The sequence below is a fragment of the Diabrotica undecimpunctata genome, chromosome 1, assembly GCF_040954645.1.
Source record: "Diabrotica undecimpunctata isolate CICGRU chromosome 1, icDiaUnde3, whole genome shotgun sequence".
NCBI lineage: Eukaryota > Metazoa > Arthropoda > Insecta > Coleoptera > Chrysomelidae > Diabrotica > Diabrotica undecimpunctata.
The window spans coordinates 102,995,545-103,012,839 of NC_092803.1; the positions used below are offsets into that span (position 1 = coordinate 102,995,545).

General features: G+C 33.7%; 1 protein-coding gene across 1 annotated transcript in view; it reads right to left on the bottom strand.

Moving 5' to 3' along the window:
- Positions 1 to 200: 200 nt before the first annotated feature.
- Positions 201 to 17,295, bottom strand: part of LOC140451783 (uncharacterized) — a 29,991-nt gene continuing 12,896 nt past the window's right edge. The window contains exons 4-7 of the mRNA XM_072545641.1: positions 14,502 to 14,735; positions 13,188 to 13,461; positions 8,220 to 8,359; positions 201 to 7,349 (exon numbers count right to left, since the gene is read on the bottom strand). Coding sequence (XP_072401742.1) covers positions 7,302 to 7,349; positions 8,220 to 8,359; positions 13,188 to 13,461; positions 14,502 to 14,735 — 696 coding nt within the window. The 3' untranslated portion in view covers positions 201 to 7,301. The remainder of the gene's footprint in view (positions 7,350 to 8,219; positions 8,360 to 13,187; positions 13,462 to 14,501; positions 14,736 to 17,295) is intronic.

The window sequence follows — 17,295 nt, forward strand, 5'->3', positions numbered from 1 at the left end:
CGCAACATGTAACATAGCTCGTTATCATTGATTTATTGAAAGAAACGTTTGGTAACCGCATAGTTTCACGTTTCGAGCCCGTGAGTTAGCCTCCAAGATCGTGCGATTTGACACCGCCGGATTATTTTCTGTGGAGATATGGGAAGTTGCTAGTCTACGCCGATAAGCCTGAAACGATTGACCACAGTCATATGACAGAAATAATATTGTTACGAACATGCTTTCGGCATGGCCCATGTAACGGTTGCATCTCGAAAAAGGCATCAAGAACATTCGCGATGTATCCAGTGCGAGAGAGAACAACACGTCACGTAGGCGAATTAGAGGAGGGACTACCCCAGAAGATTAGAGAATAATACTTTTTGGTATATATATGTAACGATGTTATGAGTGAGTTAGTTGATAAGATAGTACCGAACTGTAAAGTTATAAATAAATATATTTATATAAATTCGAACCGCTCGTTTTATTTGATCTCGCTACAGTTGGTGTCAGGTGTGGGGTTAAAAATAAATTAAACAGTGATTTTTGAAAAAGACTTTTGAACTTTTGAAAAGTATTGTTCGTCGGGAACATCCGCGTAGTTCGGTAGTGATCTTTGTACGAAAGAATATTTAAAAAGTACGTGTGTGCCTGACCAAAGATGCTGCTAGTAGAACTTTTAGTAAAACAGTTGGGTGAGCAACTAGAAGAACGCGATGAAGTCTGCAGCGGGTCCAAGAAGATACTCCAAGAACGACTGAAGACTGTTCTCAACAAGAATGGAGCAGACCCAGAGACATTCCAGTATCAGTCAGCAGAAGAAGCAGTTTTAATGAAAATCAAAAATGTCTCGCAAATGATAGAACAATCTTCTAAAAAAAAATGATAAATTCGAGAATGTTTCCAAAAGATTCGATGAAACGTCACAAATGATCGAAGAAACTTCTCAAATTATTAAAGAAGCAGCTAGACAAAACGACGAGAAATTCGAAAATGTATCTAGAAGATTCGACGAGACTTCTCAAATAATTCAAGAAGTATGTAATCAAAACAATGAGAAATTTGAAGAAGTTTCTAAAACATTCGATAAGATACAGAAAAATGTAAACAACGTAGAAGATCAAACAGTTAGAGACCATGATAACCAATACAAAAGTGCTACCACCAGTTAATACAATAGCCTTAGATCCGGTAGTGAAACAAGAATCACCTAGAGACGAAACGACACATAATATGCGATTCAAATTGCCACCATTTAATGGAAATTCTTCTTGGTTCATATACCTTATAGAATTTGAAGCTATTGCGACAGCCAATCATTGGACAGAACAAGAAAAAGATATCCTAAGATCGATTCCTAAGGGTCAAGAAAAATGTTACCAGACCTCGTTCACTAGACTAGACAAACGTTACGAAAGATGGTTACAAACCCATCTACAACAAGTCTACAAGGCGCAATTAAGAAGTAGAATTCAACGAGCAAGTGAAAATTTGCAAGAGTTTGAAGCAGATGTCGGTCGTATAGTGCGGTTAGCTTATCCAGAGGCACCAGACAACATGTTGGAAGAAATTGCTGTAGATATCTTCGTCAATGGGTTAAAATACAATGAATTACAGAAAGCTCTACGACTAGCAAGACCGAAAGTTCTAGATGAAGCGCTCGCTATTGCTTTGGAACATGAAACAGCTAGTCAAACTTCACGGACCAATCAAGTAAAACCCATTGAAGAGGGCGACGAACCAAACAATGAACGTCTGGAAGAAATGGTACGAAAAGAAGTTGGTAACACGATGCCGAAGAGACGCGAGCCCAGATGTTGGAATTGTGGTGACGTAGGTCGTAATTGCAAGAAAATGATACAACAGTCGGAAAACTAAAACGGGTCGACACCAAGGGGCAACTGCCGACCTCAAGAAACATAGCCCCCATAGTAACTGTGAACATTACGTCCTCCGGTGGAATTCATAGCTTATACATCGAGGGTCGTATCGATAATAAATGTAGATCGTTTTTGGTAGATACAGGTGCAACAAAAACTATTTATTGCACGGCCAGAAGTACTATGAGTTAAATTATCGCCTGCGACAGTAAAGCTTAGAACAGCAACTGGTGAGATAATTAATACATATGGCGAGGCTAATATGTCAGTATCCATTGGCCAGACCACAGTGAAACATAGAGTATTAATTGCAAAGATCTCCGACGAGTTCATATTGGGGATGGATTTACTACGGAAAGTTGGGGCTGTATTGAATGTCAAAGATGGAGTTCTCGAGATCAGTGGTGAAGAGTTGCCGTTTCATGAATACAAAGAAGATGTTATCAGCTTAATAACTACTTGTGAAAAACAATACCCGGTAATAGTGAGAAAATTTTGATGACCAGACCTGATGGTTACTGCCGAGAGGGAAGTTTAAGGATGGTCGAAGATGTGAACAATGCCGAGTTCCTAACAGCAAAAGCTTTGGTGAGAATTCGAGATGTCGTTCCTGTAAGAGTTATGAATTTAAAGGGAACTGCTATTAAGATAAGCAAAAGAACTTTGATCGGACAGTGTGTTCCCGTAGCTTCGATTTGTTCCATGAATACTAATGAGAAACCGTCGAAATCTAAGTATCCAAAGGAGCTTGTTGAGACGATGATTAAAACGTGCCAAGATATTGATGATGAACGAACTAAAAAAGTGAAGTCTATGCTGTCAGAATTTCAAGATGTTTTTGCCATTGATAAGAAGGATAATGGCAAAACAAGCATAGTAAAGCATAAAATTAATACCGGAGACGCTGAGCCAATCAGACAACAACCTAGACGACTTCTATTTGCGAAAAGAGATGAAGCCGAAGATATCATCAAAGATATGCAACAAACAAGGGGTAATTGAACCATCAAACAGTCCATGGACATCACCAGTAGTGCTAGTAAAGAAGAAAGATGGTTTAACACGTTTTTGTATTGACTACCAACAGCTCAATGCGGTAACTAAAAAAGATAGTTATCCTTTGCCCAGAATAGACGATACTTTGAATACACTTTCTGGTTCTCGTTGGTTCTCCACACTCGATCTGAAAAGTGGATATTGGCAAGTAGACATGGAGCCAGCGGATCGTGAAAAAACCGCATTCTCGATAGGATCAGGGCTTTGGCAGTTCACAGTTATGCCCTTTGGTTTATATAATGCCCCTGCCACATTTGAAAGATTAATGGAGGCAGTTTTAAGAGGTCTAACATGGAAAACATGCCTGGTTTATTTGGATGATGTAATTGTAGTTGGAAGATCCTTCGACGAACATGCCAATAATCTGACAGAAGTCTTTCAACGATTGCGGGCAGCGAATTTGAAGTTAAGTCCGAAGAAATGCCACTTGTTTCGACGAGAAGTGAAGTACTTGGGACATATTGTAGCAAGTAATGGTGTAACAGCTGATCCTGAAAAACTTGCAGCAATTAAGGTTTGGCCAGTACCAAGAGATAAACACGAAATTAGAAGTTTTCTTGGCCTATGTACATATTACCGACGTTTTGTCAAAGGATTTGCCAACATCTCCAAGCCATTAACAAAGTTGACAGAAGAAGGCAAAGAATATACATGGAGCGAAGAGTGTCAAAGAGCTTTCGAACACTTACAAATGGCTCTGATCAGCGCACCGATTTTAAGCTACCCTAGACAAGCAGGAAAATTTGTGTTGGGCACCGATGCAAGCAACAGTGCAATAGGAGCTGTTCTCTCCCAAATCCAAGATGGGCAGGAGAAAGTCATCGCTTACTTTAGCAAAGTCTTGTCGAAACCAGAAAGAAACTATTGTGTTACTAGGAGAGAATTGCTAGGCGTAGTAAAGGCTTGCGAGCATTTCCATAAATACTTGTATGGCAGAAAGTTTCTTCTTCGCACGGATCACGCAGCTCTAAAATAGCTTCTACAATTCCGTAATCCAGAGTGCCAGATGGCAAGATGGTTAGAATGATTACAAGAATATGATTACGAGATCGAACACAGGGCTAACAGAGTTCATTCAAATGCTGATGCCCTTTCGAGACGGCCGTGCAGTGCAAATTGTAATCACTGTCTTAAATTAGAAGAAAGACTTTGCCCCGTGAGACGAACCACCGTCATTAATAATCACTGGCAACCTCAACAGCTACAAGACGCTCAAGCAGATGATCCACGTATAAAAAGAGTATTGGATTGGATGCGTCGAAGTGAAAGATCTTCTTGGCAAGACATTAGTGCATGTAGTCCAGAAGTCAAGTGTTACTGGAGCCAATGGAATTGCCTAGTGTTAAAAGATTATCTTCTTTATAGAACCTTTGAGAACGATGATGGTACAGAATCTAAGCTTCAGTTGATTGTACCTAAAAGTAAAGTGTCAGAAGTATTGCGTCGGTTACATGACGGTGCATCAGGTGGACACTTTGGTATTACGATGACTCTGCAAAAGGTTCGAGAACGGTTCTATTGGGTGAACTGTAAAGATGATGTAAGCAGATGGTGCCGGAAATGTGAACTGTGTGCAACCAGTAATGGTCCAGTTGGTAAAAAGGAGGCACCCATGAAACAGTACAATGTTGGTAGTTTTATGGAAAGAGTAGCAATCGACATTGCAGGTCCACTTCCAGAAACGAATGATGGAAATAAATATGTCCTGGTAGCTATGGATTATTTTACGAAATGGGCTGAGGCCTACGCGATACCAAATCAAGAAGCTGCTACCGTTGCAGAGGTACTTGTTAAAGAATTCTTCAGCCGATTTGGTGTTCCTTTGGAGATCCACTCCGACCAAGGGCGAAACTTCGAGTCAACCCTTTTCCAAAACGTTTATAAATTGATTGGTGTCAATAAGACCAGAACGACACCCCTGCATCCTCAATCAGATGGAATGGTCGAGAGGATGAACCGAACGATGGGTAAACACCTGTCCAAACTTGTATCAGAACATCAAAGAGATTGGGACCAGCACATTCATTTATTCCTAATGGCCTACCGCTCGGCCGTGAATGAAACTACAGGCCAGACTCCAACTTGCCTGATGTTAGGACGTGAAGTTCGTTTGCCCTACGACCTAGAGTTTGGCTGCAGACCTTCCGAAGAACATGTTGCAAGCGAAGATTATGTCGACCGCCTGAAGTTAAGAATGAACGACATTCATGAACTTGCCCAACAACACATCTAGTTAGCCAGTGACAGAATGAAAGATCAATATGATTCTCGATGCAAGAATGAAAGCTATGAAGTAGGTGATCCTGTTTGGCTTTATAATCCACAACGTCGTCGTGACTTGACTCCTAAACTGCAAAAACAATGGGAGGGTCCGTATGAAATTAAAAAGAGAATAAATGACGTAATATGCCGAATTAAGAAGAAAAGTACTTCACATAAATCGTCTTGCACCTTATGCTGGCTCAAATGAAACAGAAGAAGCCCGAACCCTTCAACATGAGATCAAAGATGTCCGGCGACCAAGGTTTAATGAGTTTATGTCAAATTACGCAGAGAGAAAGAGTGCTAGATTCGGCGTGACCACAGAAGTTCAGCAGGATCTTTTTAGTGTTTCGCATAACGTCTCTCTAGCCCACTGTGTTGCCCAGGATCTTGAGATGACTAAAGGAATCTCATCCGTATTTTATAAAAAATTCGGTCGTTTGGACGAGTTAAAAAACCAGCAGCCTAAAGTTGGAAGAGTACTGAGATTAGAAGATGGTTCTCGATCTTTGCTGTATATGGTGACCAGGAAGTCTTATACAGACAGGGCAAGCTACGAGGATATATGGCGTGCTCTAACTATTTGAAGAAAATTGTGTGCAATTACGACATCAAGAATTTGGCCTTACCCAAGATAGGCCATGCACTAGATAATCTGGATTGGAAGATTGTCAGAAGCATGTTTAAAGTGATCTTCCGAGAAACCGGCGTAAGAATTACTATGTGTTGCATTAAACAGAAGAGATCGTATCCTTCAAGACAGTGGACTGTTATTCCTTTCTGAGGGGTTCATGCTGAGCTGGAGAGTCCTGTAGATTCCGCCATCCTGGCCTACAAATAGAGTTGCTGATCGGGACGCTCAGATTTAAGAGGGGAGCAGTGTTACGAACATGCTTTCGGCATGGCCCATGTAACGGTTGCATCTCGAAAAAGGCATCAAGAACATTCGCGATGTATCGAGTGCAAGACAGAACAACACGTCACGTAATCGAATTAGAGGTGGGACTACCCCAGAAGATTCGAGAATAATACTTTTTGGTATATATATATATATATATATATGTAACGATGTTATGAGTAAGTTAGTTGATAAGATAGTACCGAACTGTAAAGTTATAAATAAATATATTTATATAAATTCGAACCCTCGTTTTATTTAATCTCGCTACAATATTTAAATTATAATGCCAAAAGATTAGCTATTAATTAAAGTCAAAATCATTTAATTTAAAAAAATCATCTTTAGTTTTATTCCATTTCAAAGTTATACGTCTAAAAAACACCCATTACATAGGACATATTATGTCTACATATAATTTTCCCTAAATTTGGTCATTTGCGGTTAAATGTATTATGAATGACAGTAGACAAAACGGAAAATAAAATTATGTGAAAAAAAATCAAGAAACTTTTGATGAAATGTAGACTCAGAAAAGGAGATTCACTATCAACAGCAATGTTTAATTTGATTCTCGAAATAATGATAAGATAAGTGGAGGGAAGAGAAATAATGTATATCTAGCAACAAACATCAATGTATAGCATTTTAATAAAAACTCAGCATTTCAAAACTTAATAAATTCAAACATGTATCGAAAAAAAAAACAAAAGAGGTCTATACACAACTTTAAATAATAGCAATATTTGCCAGAAAAACATAGATATTAAAAAATCAAAGAATGCGGTAAAGAGCTGGGAGAAAATATATTTAGAGGATATAATATGGAGGTACAACACCAGGGATGGGTGGAAAAAAAGAACAAGTAAACATTTTGATCTGTATGAGGTATCAAACATTACCAGATTTTTTTGTAAGAGCACAAAAATTACGATGCTGGGATACGTACATAAGATGAAAAAGCAGAATCAGACAAATATATCTTTATTAGATGTCAAATTGATAAAAGAGAAAGATTGTAAAACAGCCGGATTAGATTATTATTTTACAATCTAATCTGATTAGAAAAAAAAACTACCAAAAGAGTAGTATGGAGAAGTAAACTACAACAATACTATAAATTACATAAAAATAACAAAGTATTTTAGAGTGGAGACCAAGGCAAAAAGCAATACGAAGCAGAAGACGCCCACCAACTAGATGGACTGACGACCTGAAGCGTGTTAGCAATAACTGGATGTAAGCCGCACAACACAGACAGATGGAAAGAGCTGGAAATGAACAAATAATAAATTAAATGAAATAAAATATAGTGTTAATTATGTAAGTATATATAAGTAAAAAATAAATAATTTTCAATTTGAATGCACTGTTAAGTAATTTTAAAAATATTATGTGTTGTTAAACTCGACACTCATTTTTAGATTAAATGTACAAAATACAGTAAAATATATTAATTAAGAGGTCTGAAAAATATTAGGTAACTGGTTTGTTTGGAAAAACGTCTGAATCGTTTATTTTATTACATGTTTCTTCGGTATTTGACATATTTGATTATCAACATAAGTAATAAATTTAATATTGGCACATTTGACATCTCAGACTTTAAAATAAACGAATCAGATAAAACAGAACTTATAATTGTTTCTGCTATTGCAAAATCAGTCTTGTTATTAAAATAAAGTTTTGGCTTTGTTAAATTTTTGTCTTTGGCAATACTTTAAAATAGCGTTTTAAATCACTATTCTAGACGATCACAATAATTATAATTATCACATAAAATAAAACATGTCGGTATTGATCATTATACTCGATTTTTAATTAAGTCCAAAATTAGGTAAATATATTTTTTCAACAGTTTCTGTATTGTATATCTAGCTTGAAATTATAAATATTATTATTAATAATAATATATAAAATATAATTATAATTATTCTTAAGATTCTTGATGTCGTGTGTGTACAAACGACATCAAAATTGTTATGCGTGTATCTACTTTAAATAATAATATATTTTTTTCAAGTAATTATGATTAATACCGATTAATAACACACACTTAAGGAAACTAATCAATTAATTTCAACTGAGAGGAAATTCGTAGTGTTTCAAATCCTTCAGGCAAAATTATTGTTTGTACCTACATATCGGCTGTTATGTCTTGAAAATTGGTAATCCTTCAAATGGGCTTTGTATAGTAAGAAGAGCCCAACGAGGATAATAGGCAATCCCAAAAGTCCACAAATTAGTTCACCAGTAATCGAAGGAGACCAAACTAAAAGACCTAAAATTTGAATAAAAAATAAATATTTATTTTAAATTGTTTAAACAAATTACTTGGTTCAATAAACAATTCTCAAAATTAATTAATTGAATTTTTATAATCTCTGCAATAAAGTACCCCAAATTAAAAAAAAACATACATTATCTTTGATTAGAACCAATGGCAGAGCGACTTTTATTTTGAATTTATGAATTCAGTTTTAAAAATAGTAAAATCGAGAAATAAAAAAAATCTCGGCTGTTAAGGGTCACAGGACATTGAATTTTTTTTTTTTCAAATTCGTGTAATAATGACGACATTCCGAATAAAAAAAGATTAACTTCCTATAATATATTGATGCTACTGACTTTATAAGCTTAAAATTAAAACGTTTATAAGCTTAAAATCGCAGTACTTTTGTGAACCTATTTTACAATATTTATCATAAATGTTTTAATCATTAAATGATTAGTTGGATAAATTAAGCTCTTGTCTTTAATTTGGTGATTTCAGAATTTATATAGACCTAATAGTTTATGCATAATAACGTTGTAGATAAAAGCTTTCTGGGATAAACAGTTTCAATTTTGCAATAACTGTTAAGTGAAACTTCTTGAAATTTTTATAGGTGGATACATATGGTCCCTACATGGTGTATTTTTAGAAAAGTTATTAATAGTTTTCAAAAAGCGACATTTGAAACTATTTTTGCAATAATTAAGCAACAAATGAACAAAAATAACTTTATAAACTTTTATTTTAAAAGATTTTCTATGCTTTTTCAGTAAAATTGTGTCACTTCTCCATATAATTTGCCGGTTTTCACCTTTAGTATTTAAAATCAAATAGCGATCTTATTGTTTATAGGTAAAAAATTACGTTTAATCTTTTGCATATTTTGTTTATTACATATTATTATCACCAAATGTTTCAAAAGTAGTTGTTAAATACCTGTATCAAAGGGTGTCACGGAAAAGGCTTTTTATTTGCAAAGCACGTGGTGTTCGTGTGTATTAAGGTATAAAAAAATTGCTTGTTAAAAGCTGAAATTTTTATTTTAAAAAGATCTTTTCGGAATTAAATCATTCCATCATCAGTTAACTAAAAGAGAGAGTAAAAATACCAATATTAAAAAACACAAGTTAAAATTTAAATATATAGAAATAACACGTTGGTTTTTTACTACTTACATAAAAAGTTGTTAAAAAACATTGTATGGCCACTTAAAAAAACTTTCGAAGGACATCCGTATTAAAATATAATCCTCATGGTTTTATCAAGGTAAATGCAATAGACTTAACTTATTGATTATTAAAAACTGAAGATGGGGGCATCTTACATGACCCCCTGTAGCTGGTGAAGTTTTTTCGACTTACATTACCTCTGATCTGTTCTGGAGTCTTGGGCTAACTGATATAAAGATGGTATGAAAAATCAGTTAGTACCCATCAATGTCAAGTGGAATGATGTAGTAGGAGCAAAAGTCATTGTGCTTAAGTTTGTGAATAGGCAGTTTTTAGTGAAGAATTGTGTTTTGTGTGTAGTAAGATCAATAGCAATTTTTGGTATTTTAAAAAGGTGGTAGAATGTAAAACAATGAGTGACTGTGATGTAAAATAAATTTGGTATACCAGGGTAAGGCAAAATTTAAGTTAGGTAGTTGAAATTAATAAATCAATTGGAAGCGGTAAAGAAAATGTTATTACCTAATTGTTTCCTTGTATGAAGTAGATATAGATGAAAGTTGGTTTGAAATTTGTGGAAGATAAATCGAGGAAAAAGAAATAAAAGAAAGAGAAAGAAAAGGAAGTAGGAGATGAATGTAATGATGTAAGCTGGGGATACTGAAACTGATTGTGATAAGAGATTGATAGATGTAGTGTGAGTATTTACTCACACTACATCTATCAATCTCTTATCACAATCAGTTTCAGTATCCCCAGCTTACATCATTACATTCATCTCCTACTTCCTTTTCTTTCTCTTTCTTTTATTTCTTTTTCCTCGATTTATCTTCCACAAATTTCAAACCAACTTTCATCTATATCTACTTCATACAAGGAAACAATTAGGTAATAACATTTTCTTTACCGCTTCCAATTGATTTATTAATTTCAACTACCTAACTTAAATTTTGCCTTACCCTGGTATACCAAATTTATTTTACATCACAGTCACTCATTGTTTTACATTCTACCACCTTTTTAAAATACCAAAAATTGCTATTGATCTTACTACACACAAAACACAATTCTTCACTAAAAACTGCCTATTCACAAACTTAAGCACAATGACTTTTGCTCCTACTACATCATTCCACTTGACATTGATGGGTACTAACTGATTTTTCATACCATCTTTATATCAGTTAGCCCAAGACTCCAGAACAGATCAGAGGTAATGTAAGTCGAAAAAACTTCACCAGCTACAGGGGGTCATGTAAGATGCCCCCATCTTCAGTTTTTAATAATCAATAAGTTAAGTCTATTGCATTTACCTTGATAAAACCATGAGGATTATATTTTAATACGGATGTCCTTCGAAAGTTTTTTTAAGTGGCCATACAATGTTTTTTAACAACTTTTTATGTAAGTAGTAAAAAACCAACGTGTTATTTCTATATATTTAAATTTTAACTTGTGTTTTTTAATATTGGTATTTTTACTCTCTCTTTTAGTTAACTGATGATGGAATGATTTAATTCCGAAAAGATCTTCTTAAAATAAAAATTTAAGCTTTTAACAAGCAATTTTTTTATACCTTAATACACACGAACACCACGTGCTTTGTATTCAACAGGTATACTAGCCACTCCTGGATATCTCCACTTCATGGTTTGTTCCAGTTTCACTTTTAAACTTTTTATTTGCTAATTTCTCTGGTCTAGTCTAATAATAGGGAACGCATTTTCTATCGTAATAAAGCACATTTTAAATTGGTAAAGTGCTCGATTTTTTTTATTGTCTTAATGCGCAACCTATGTGGATATTACCACCGATCATTTATTTTATTTCTCTTGTCTTCTCTTCCAATGACACTGTAGCATAAACTAAACTTTAGATTCTTAATTCTGAAAATTGTTGCCACGGTGCCATCATCCGGTGCAACTTCACTCTTCCATCTTTTACATCGACTTCCTTTTGGTCTCTTGCCCTGCATTTTACCATCTCGGCAGTCATCATCCATCCTCGCTACATGACCAACGCATGGAAGTCTCTGGAGTCTAACGAATTCTAAAGTAGGTGGTTTTTTGGAATAGTTCGTAAAGTTCATGATTATATCAAGATAGAAGCAAAGTGCTTCCTTAGAATTTTTATTTCAAAAACCTATAATTTTCTTTTTGTGGTTTCTGCCATCATCCATGTCTCACAACCCTAACATAATAGCGATATAATATGGTTTATAGACCTTAATCTCCGACTTCTGATGGACGATTTTAGAACCGAATATGTCAGTTAACGGGAAGCACGCTTTGTTGCCCTTCATTGTCCTTCTTTGAATTTTGGTTCCTTATGTTCCCTATGTATTTAATTCAACTCCTAGATAGATATGTGAATATATTCTCTTCAACATCGTCCTCTACTTTAATTTTTAAACATGTGCAAGCATGTGCATACAAGTTATAGTTTTGGCATAACTTTTTTGAATATAAATCATAACTTAATGCAAATTAGTTGTTCGCACTTTCGGTGCAAAACAAAATGTGACGAACACAAAACGGCAATGTACACGAAAGTATACTGTAATCAAGTATTGTTCCAACAACTTCTCGTTGATATTAATCATAATTAAGTTTATGACGAGTTACTGATTCCGGTCGTACTCTACAGAGGACGCTGGAACGTCTAACAGTTATGAACTAAGTTAGGATAGGTTTAAGGCAGTTTATATTCCAGATATATTTTTTAAATAATGCTAGGATTTCATTTTTAAATATTACCTTGAGTAAAATTTTTCCACCGAGAGTACATCAGGTACTCATGGCATGTATTTAGTTTTTTGTTTTTTTCATCTCAGAAACAATATGATTTTTATCAAGCTGTAGATGCGTTACCCCAAAATTATATTACTATTGTATTTATCTACCGTTAACTCTTAACCGTTAGGTTAGGAGGGGTTAAGGTTAGTTTAGGTAAAATGTAAAAACCATAGTTTATCGTTCCTTAGTCTATTTATGGTATTCTTCGGCCTATGCTCCGAAAGCTGTATTAATTACGCGAGCTTTTTATTTAGCCTAGAATTATCAAATCTTATCTATTTCAGTAATCTAATTTTGAGAAACTCTTTCAGTCTGCGATAAAGAATTTCAATGCTATTCTTCCTCGGGGATTTTTAAGTTACTAAAATGTAACGAAAAAAAATATAATGGTGTCTTAGTTTAGTTTTCCTATTAACTGTATTAATTTAAGTTTTATGGTTCATAAAATCGTGGAAGAAGTGGACTTTAAACGCCCACTATATATTCATTCAGTTCGCAAAGAAAAAAATTGGCAAAAATTTATTTACATTTTTTGACAGGATGTGAATTTTTTTCAGATCAGATTTTTTTTCTGATGTTCTTGGTCATCAGGAAGAATTGAAAGCCATCTTCGATGGTTTTGGTTACAATTTTTATTAATCCTGTTGTATGCGTGGCCATAGAACAAACGATAAAATTACACTTACGTAAAGAGACTTAAATTAATTAAGGTAATCAAATCAGACATTTTATTGGATTGTCAAGTCGTTTGCTTAATGTGTTTTCCGTGAATATCCATTTAAATCTCTCCTTGAAGAAACTCAGACAGGCAAAAAAGGAAAGCAAATGATATGATACATTATGTAGAAACTATGTGTAAAATATACTTACCAATGGTATGTGGCGAAACATGGAAAAGCGACCACCAAATTCCAACTAGAGGTAGTGACGTCGACATAGAAGCAATAGTATAAACTGCAGACTGAGTTAATATCAAAAATTTAATAGACATCACTACGAACAATACATAGGAACACATGAACAACCATGAGAATATAAATACGTTACCACACGGGAATTGTCCCATGTTGGGAGGTAATGGTTTCTGGAAATGGCAAACAATACCACTGATGGTATGGTTCCAAAAGTCACTGGCATTTTCTCCCTGAAATTAAATCAAGTTTTATGTTAGAACAAAAATAATGAACTTTAAATATTCATTTTCTGATGGAAAAAACTGATAATATCAATTTTAGTATAATTTAAGAAAGCTACCTATCTACTTAATATATTTTAGGTGTTGCTCACTAAACATTTATATTAATCTTTTTATTTTATTTTATATTACATATATATTTAATAATTTTATGCTTTTCTGTACGATGTAGAGTAGGTGGCCAAACTATTAGGGTTACTTCATAGATTTTCATATTTTTTAGTTTAAATTATTATTTTGAGTAAAAAAAATAGGTATTTATACTCTGTTTTATGTTACTTTTTGTGTTATTATTCCTTTTTTATAAGTAACAACATTAAGTCTCTCGTGGCACCACTCTACTTTCATTCCACATAACCAAAGTGAGGTTGAACGAGCTGTGACCCTTATACGTCCTTTCCCCATTAAGGGCGTAGGATTGCGGCACATACCCACTATTGTAGATTTAAGAGTGGGAGAGGAGAGCTCCTCAGTGGCCACCTGTCTACGTGCGAGGTTGAGTTCCTCTACCTGTGTTCAGCTTTCCGCCCCGAGGGGGACAACGAACGGGTGATCGTAACGCAACACATGTACTACGAAGAGGGTGGAGCCCTACGATGCTTAGTGTAACGCGCCACCCTCAAATTGTGTCGAACTCGTAGGTGTTAGTGGCTAGCTAAAGGTTGTATGCCGAAAGGCCAGATAGACCTGGGTCCCGCCGATATTTATTATCGGAGATACATTAGTTTCTTCATGTCTGAAGACGTAGGGCATACAGAAATAACGTTATAAAAGTCTATTGACACTAATTAATACACAGAAGATTTGACGAATTGTGCTCCTTTCGCCGTTTATTTATATACATTCGCCGTCTCAATTCGGATATATAATTTTCCGCCGTATATTTTCCCATTTTGTATTCCTTTAACGAACCATCACATACAAAAAAAAAATGAATCTGAAATTATACCCAAAAATAATTTTGATAAAGATATAAACAACCTACTTACTTTTCCAACCTCTGGCAAGAAATCTGTCCAGAACATGGCTAATATAAAAACAATTCCAAAAATATGTATCCACATAGCCAGATGAACCACAGACTGCTTTTTAGTTAGATGTGTGGTACAATTTGGGCTATTACCAATAAACTGTGGTGGTGGCATACTGCTATTATGTGGAAAAGATACAGATCTTGAAACGGTACTCAGAAATGTTGATGGAATCGTAATGTTTTGAATATCCTGAAAAATATATCAAAAACATAGTATACACTACTTTTTAAGTTGGACGTATAAATAATCATAAAAGTTATATACTATTTTTATCTTCTCTGTTGGAATAATTAGGAAGGTATCACAAATATATAGGTAAAGATGTGTGTCCACACAAATATATATGTGATACTATTATATATAAATATATATATATATATATATATATATATATATATATATATATATATATATTGGACAAACCAGTCAGCTACTTAACTCAAGAATACGTTCCCACAAATATGAAAACGAAAAAAAAAACATAAATTTGATTTTGAGAAAACCAAGATCTTAAAAAGTGAACCCAACAGGAAGAAGAGAGAGCTTCTAGAGTCTATACAAATAAAAAAAATAATAATGCAATAAATGATAAAAAAGATGCCAAAAATTTGAACAAAATATATTTTAACTTGATTTAAAAACACATAAAAAGACAATCTCAGAACGCCTATGATGTTAAAATAACTGGTTGTTTAAACGATAAACTAACTTCAATAAACAACACATTAGATTTAAAATACATTTTACATGTAGTGACTTAGTGGGTATGTCCTATGTTTTTATTATTATTTTAATTGTGACGTCTACTTGTTAGTACCGAATTTTTACATGCTTGGCAAGTAAAAAGATTAACTTTTAAACCGTATTTTGTCTGTCATAAAATGTTTTTTTAGTCAATATTACTTCTTGAAAAAGGCATGGATTTCCTGCCGAACCGTCGAAAAAATATATGAAAATGTCTTAGTATCAATTCAAATTTTTTTATGAACCTAAGCCCAAGAAAAAAAAAAATAAAAAAATTTTGACGTTTGTGCAGTCGATTTCATGTTTGGTTGAGATGGAATGTTGTGTTCAGGTATATATATATATATATATATATATATATATATATATATATATATATATATATATATATATATATATATATATACCTGAACACAACATTCCATCTCAACCAAACATGAAATCGACTGCACAAACGTCAAAATACTGGCCAAACAACAAAATTGTCATAAGAGATCTGTCCTAGAAATGTGCCTTATTCTTAAATATCATCATCCCTTAATAAACGAACTGACATCGATAATTTGAGCCAGATTTGTCACTCTCTCATCTTACACAATAAATAAGAATCACATCAAATCCCATATCCCAGCTCAATAAATAGTCTAATATATTCTGCCATTCAAAACCTCCTTTCGAACAAATTATTCCAAGAACCCCGTATATTTTTTTACCAATTTCTTTTCAACAATTCGCACAGTGAAGGTAAGACCACCCACTAAGAAATAGAATAAACACATGTGTTTATACTCCTATTTTCTAAACAAGCAAGACGCAGTGTCTTTTTGGTTGTAACCACAAGAAAACCAAATGAAGCCGTCAGTAAAATTTAAATTATTGGACTTTGGTGCTTTGTAGTTAGCTGTATTTTTTGTTACGATATTTGCTCTATATGTTGATTAACTTTACTGTTTCTAGAACATCTGAAAGACTACAATTTTTTTTGTAAGTATACTAATCCAACATTTTAGGCGTTTACTTATAAACTGCTTCATTATATTTGTAGTGAACTGAAGCTTTTGAAGAATTTAAAAAAAAAACGAAACGTGCGGTGTTAGGTGTTACATACCATCATTAGCACCTAAGTTAATAACAATTTTAAAGGTTATTGACAATGTAAAAATAGCAACAAAAAACATCCAAACCAATAAATTTCTGTATCCTTATACCAAATATCCTATTGATAAGTTAGAGAAAATTAATGTACTGTACAGCATTAATTGTACTCAATGGGAGGCTGTATATATTGGTGAAACTGGGAGGAATTTGTCTAATAATTGCATTATTTCCCACAAAAGTGATTTGGTAAATCATGTGATTGATAAAGACCATATCATGGATTTTGACAACATAAAAATTTTGTGCAATGAAGGAAATAAATTCAAAAGGACCTTTTTAGAAATGGTATCTATAAGCAAAAAGTAATCATATTTTAAATAAAAGATCAGAAATTCAGAATTTAACTAAAATTTATAATTACATTATTTATTTATACTTCATTCATAACACCATTCACATTGGTTGCTTTCTTTTTTGTTTTTTCCGTATCCTTCTTGCATTCTTTTGTGCTTCTGTAAACTAAGAAAATATTTTTCGAATTATTTAAATTCTTTTTAGCACATTCGCTGCCTATCGAAGCGGATGAAATTCGGCTAGGAGCCATTTTGCTTTTTAAAATTTAAAATAGTTATTATTTCTTAATATTCGCGATAGCCAATTTCGACATGGACGATTACTTCGGGAAAACAAATCATTTTGTCATTTGATCTCGAAGCTATAAAACGTTTAATATAAATCATTTGCACTTGTGTTTTGCCTAAGTAAAAGTTGGAGTAGGTTCTTCAAAGTTTGTTTGTAATTCGAGTTTATACATACGGTAATTGACTCCCAAACCTGAATAAAAATAAAATTAAATGTTTGTTTTTTTACAGTATGTCTGAAACACGGAAAGTAAAATTTACATTAT